Source organism: Austrofundulus limnaeus, unplaced genomic scaffold (assembly GCF_001266775.1).
Source record: "Austrofundulus limnaeus strain Quisiro unplaced genomic scaffold, Austrofundulus_limnaeus-1.0 Scaffold1436, whole genome shotgun sequence".
Classification (NCBI taxonomy): Eukaryota; Metazoa; Chordata; class Actinopteri; order Cyprinodontiformes; family Rivulidae; genus Austrofundulus; species Austrofundulus limnaeus.
In genome coordinates, this window is record NW_013953838.1 from 6,691 (window position 1) to 9,984 (window position 3,294).

Here is a 3,294-nt window from a genome sequence, read left to right on the forward strand (position 1 = left end):
ATATATATATATTCAATTTTCAAAGTGTTTCAGTAAATAATTCTAGTTTTTAGGGCTAGAAAGCATTGCCCGTACATCCCAAGAGGAATTGGGACACCCTTTTCCTCATTGCAAAGTGTTAGTAGAGGTAGGGATTAAAGAAAAGGGGTAAAATTGAAATTAACCAAACTTTAAAACAGTACCTATGACAGGCAGGTGAGAAAATGGTATGTGAACAGTAAAATGTGCCAAATTACAGAAACATTTTTGAATTGAGATTAAGGTCAGAGGGCTGCCACAATTTGTTGATTAGACAATTGAGATCCAATTATTTCATTTGTCAGATTTAAAACATTAGATTAAAAAAATGAATTTGAAATTTCCTGTTTGGAGCAGCATTACGTGTAGATTGTAAATGACCTAACAAATCTTGTGGAAAGTTTTAACATATGTTTCAGTGATCTAATGCAGAAGAAGCGAAGAGTTCAGTTTTCTCACAAAGCAGTGTTTTTTTTTCCTCCCTTGTCCACTTTCTTACAGCTTTCGTCTCCTCGAGGCAAACGCTGGTTCTAAATGAAGTCTTAGTTTTCGCTGCCATCGTAGTTTCCCTAAATTTGCCACTTGATGTTATTACATGCTACCCACTGAACTTTATAAGCAGGGAAAAAGACTCATTTTAACATCCTCCCAAGCTTGCACTCTTGTTTGTGTACCAACTGATGAGATGGGATGTGGTGATCAGAGCCGATGTGAGCAGATGTGATCCATCTGAGGAGGCCATTGTTTCCAGTTTGGGATCACTGGCTGCAGTTTTCTCCTCAAGATGCTACAAAAAGCTGCTCAACTCAGAAGGCTCAGTGTTTGTTTGATCAAAGTGTTTGCTGATCATGAAAAGCACAGTGTATCTGACTGAAAATCACATGGTCAGTTCCACAGTCTTGTACGTCAGAGTCACATGGTTCAACTTAGGAGTTTGGCCTCGGGGGACCTTTTTAACGGTTTAGCAGCACCGAGCTGTGTTTGCATACAAAAGCATGCAGTCATGTCAGAGACACTGATGACTCATCGGCCTCAGGGGGATGTTGTGGCAATGAAAGAGAGAGAGTTAATAAAGTTAAAGAAGGAAAAAAAATGGACTCAAAGAAAAGGAAAAGCAGGAGGGAGAGGGGCTTTCACTGCTGCGCTAATGCAAAACAGGATGCCACTTCCTCAGAGAGGGAACATGAACTTGTGTGCTAACATGTGGTTGTTTGCATGTCACAACTGAAGGAAACGAAGCTCTATGAGTTTATAATTGTGCATGTGCTCTCAGTTTGTGTGTCTTATAGTATAGCAAAGGTAGCTAAAGCATTTCATGAGAACAGAATGTTCCGTGGAGCAACAGAAAGAGTTTGCATGCAGGAGGAGTTTTTTTTTCTTTCCCCCCTGAGCATGAACAGGATCTAACACACTCACACAGAGCTGGAGGAGTTGCATGAGATCAACGTTACCTCCCTCCCGCTCGCATGCATGTAAGCGCAAGTCTGTGAGAAAAATATCCTCACTCGTTTCCACATTCGCTGCCGTTACAATGAGCCACATGTGTTGTCACTCACGGACACACATCAGCAGAAATCCCACTCTGACGTGACACGTTGGTTAAAGTGGAACTTTGCACATTTTAAAGATTAAATCGCTCCGGCAAAGTTTAATCGTAAATCTCCTGAATGCTGAGAGACGTCTCGTTCATCCTGACTCATCACCCTCTCATTGTTTGAAATGCACGCTACAGTACATCTGCGATTAGGATGATGATTTTCAAAAAAATAAAAAATAATAAATAAAAAAGTTATGATGAAGTTGAATCAGGCACACCCACGCACGCGGTGTGATTCATTAAGGGCTRTAATTCTTGTTCAGCTTGGATGTAAAGGTGGCGTGTCTTTCAGCTTTAAAAGGCACAGGAAGTGAGTGGAACAAAGAACGCCTTATTAAATTAATGTCAGTTACCGTGCAGCTGTARGCCAGCATACACACATATTTGTTTGTGTGTGTGTGGAAGACTGAAAATTCACGCTCATGTGAAGTGTGCATGACAGTTTTTTTTAAAGATGTTTCTGAGAATGAAGAGTCGGGGTGTCACCAGTACATCTTGCCCTGCAGAGGATTTACGGTGTGATAGAAATACTTTAGATATTGTTCATGCTGGTTTTCCCCTTAAGGCTTCGCTGGCTCTGATACAATCTCACTCGGCAAGCAGAGGAACCTTTTGAAAACTCTCAGCAATGAAAGTTGTAATAGTGGATAAAAACACTGTTTTTATGCCAACCTAATAAAGAAAAGAGTTGCAGTTCTGAGGCCTTCCTATAAGTGAATGTTTTTAATTATCTCCCTTTAGACGTGCTTTGGCCACTTTCCAACCCATTATTGCACCCTTTTTTTACATGTATTGTTTTACCTAGAAAAAGAGCATCATTAAACGACAGTATAAATATTAGAAGGTGTTTTACTTGTAACATTTTWAAAAAGTACTGAACTGAACCAGGCTGCTGCTGAACTCATCTCAGCAAAGAGCACTCACGTGAAACAGGGGAATGTCACAGCACCATCCCAAACACACACACACACACCTCGTACACACAGCCAAGAAGAGAACACTTTCATTTTTCATTCTTCATTAGTGTGGAGCTGCAACACCTGCGCTGAGTTTGAGACTTCATTTAATGTTGGTGCAGGTCAGACGCGACCGGTGTAATCCATAACAGCAGGGATCAATCAAGGACAGGGTGTGGCTCGAAGCGTTGGTGTGTGAGTGTGTGGTGACTGTCATGTTTGACAATAAACACAACTCCAGACTCTATATCAAAATGAATTTATACTTTGTCCCTTTACTTTGAGCACAATAAAGGGGACACGTTTACAAAAAGCAATTTAGAGTTTTTGCCTCCCTTTCTGCTTCTGAAAATAAATGAAGRCTTTTTTTATGAGCAGCTTCTTTTTTGTAAGTTTGTATCTTACAGTAATAAATGCATCACTTTATTTGGTTACCCTCTTTTTTTTCTTTTTGCACAACTTTATTTTAATGTTACCACAGATGATGAGACTACTCCAGATCCAGAGGACGCCATGTCGGATGGAGAGGTCGACGTAACTCCTGATGCAGGCCCAGATGACACCAACCCAAATACTGTAAGATATAAAAATATTTTATATGAGACAAAACACAATGCTGTACATTATGAGATGACCAATCAATCAATCAATCAATCAATCAATCAATCAATCAATCAATCAATCAATCAATCAATCAATCAATCAATCAATCAATCAATCAAT

The 3,294-nt window shown here is 39.8% G+C and overlaps 1 protein-coding gene across 1 annotated transcript in view; it reads left to right on the forward strand.

The window, feature by feature from the left end:
* si:ch211-39i22.1 (translation initiation factor IF-2) overlaps window positions 1-3,294 on the forward strand; it is a 24,644-nt gene that overhangs the window by 4,377 nt on the left and 16,973 nt on the right. The window contains exon 2 of the mRNA XM_014032384.1: window positions 3,053-3,147. Within this exon, the coding sequence (XP_013887838.1) occupies window positions 3,053-3,147 (95 nt within the window). The remainder of the gene's footprint in view (window positions 1-3,052; window positions 3,148-3,294) is intronic.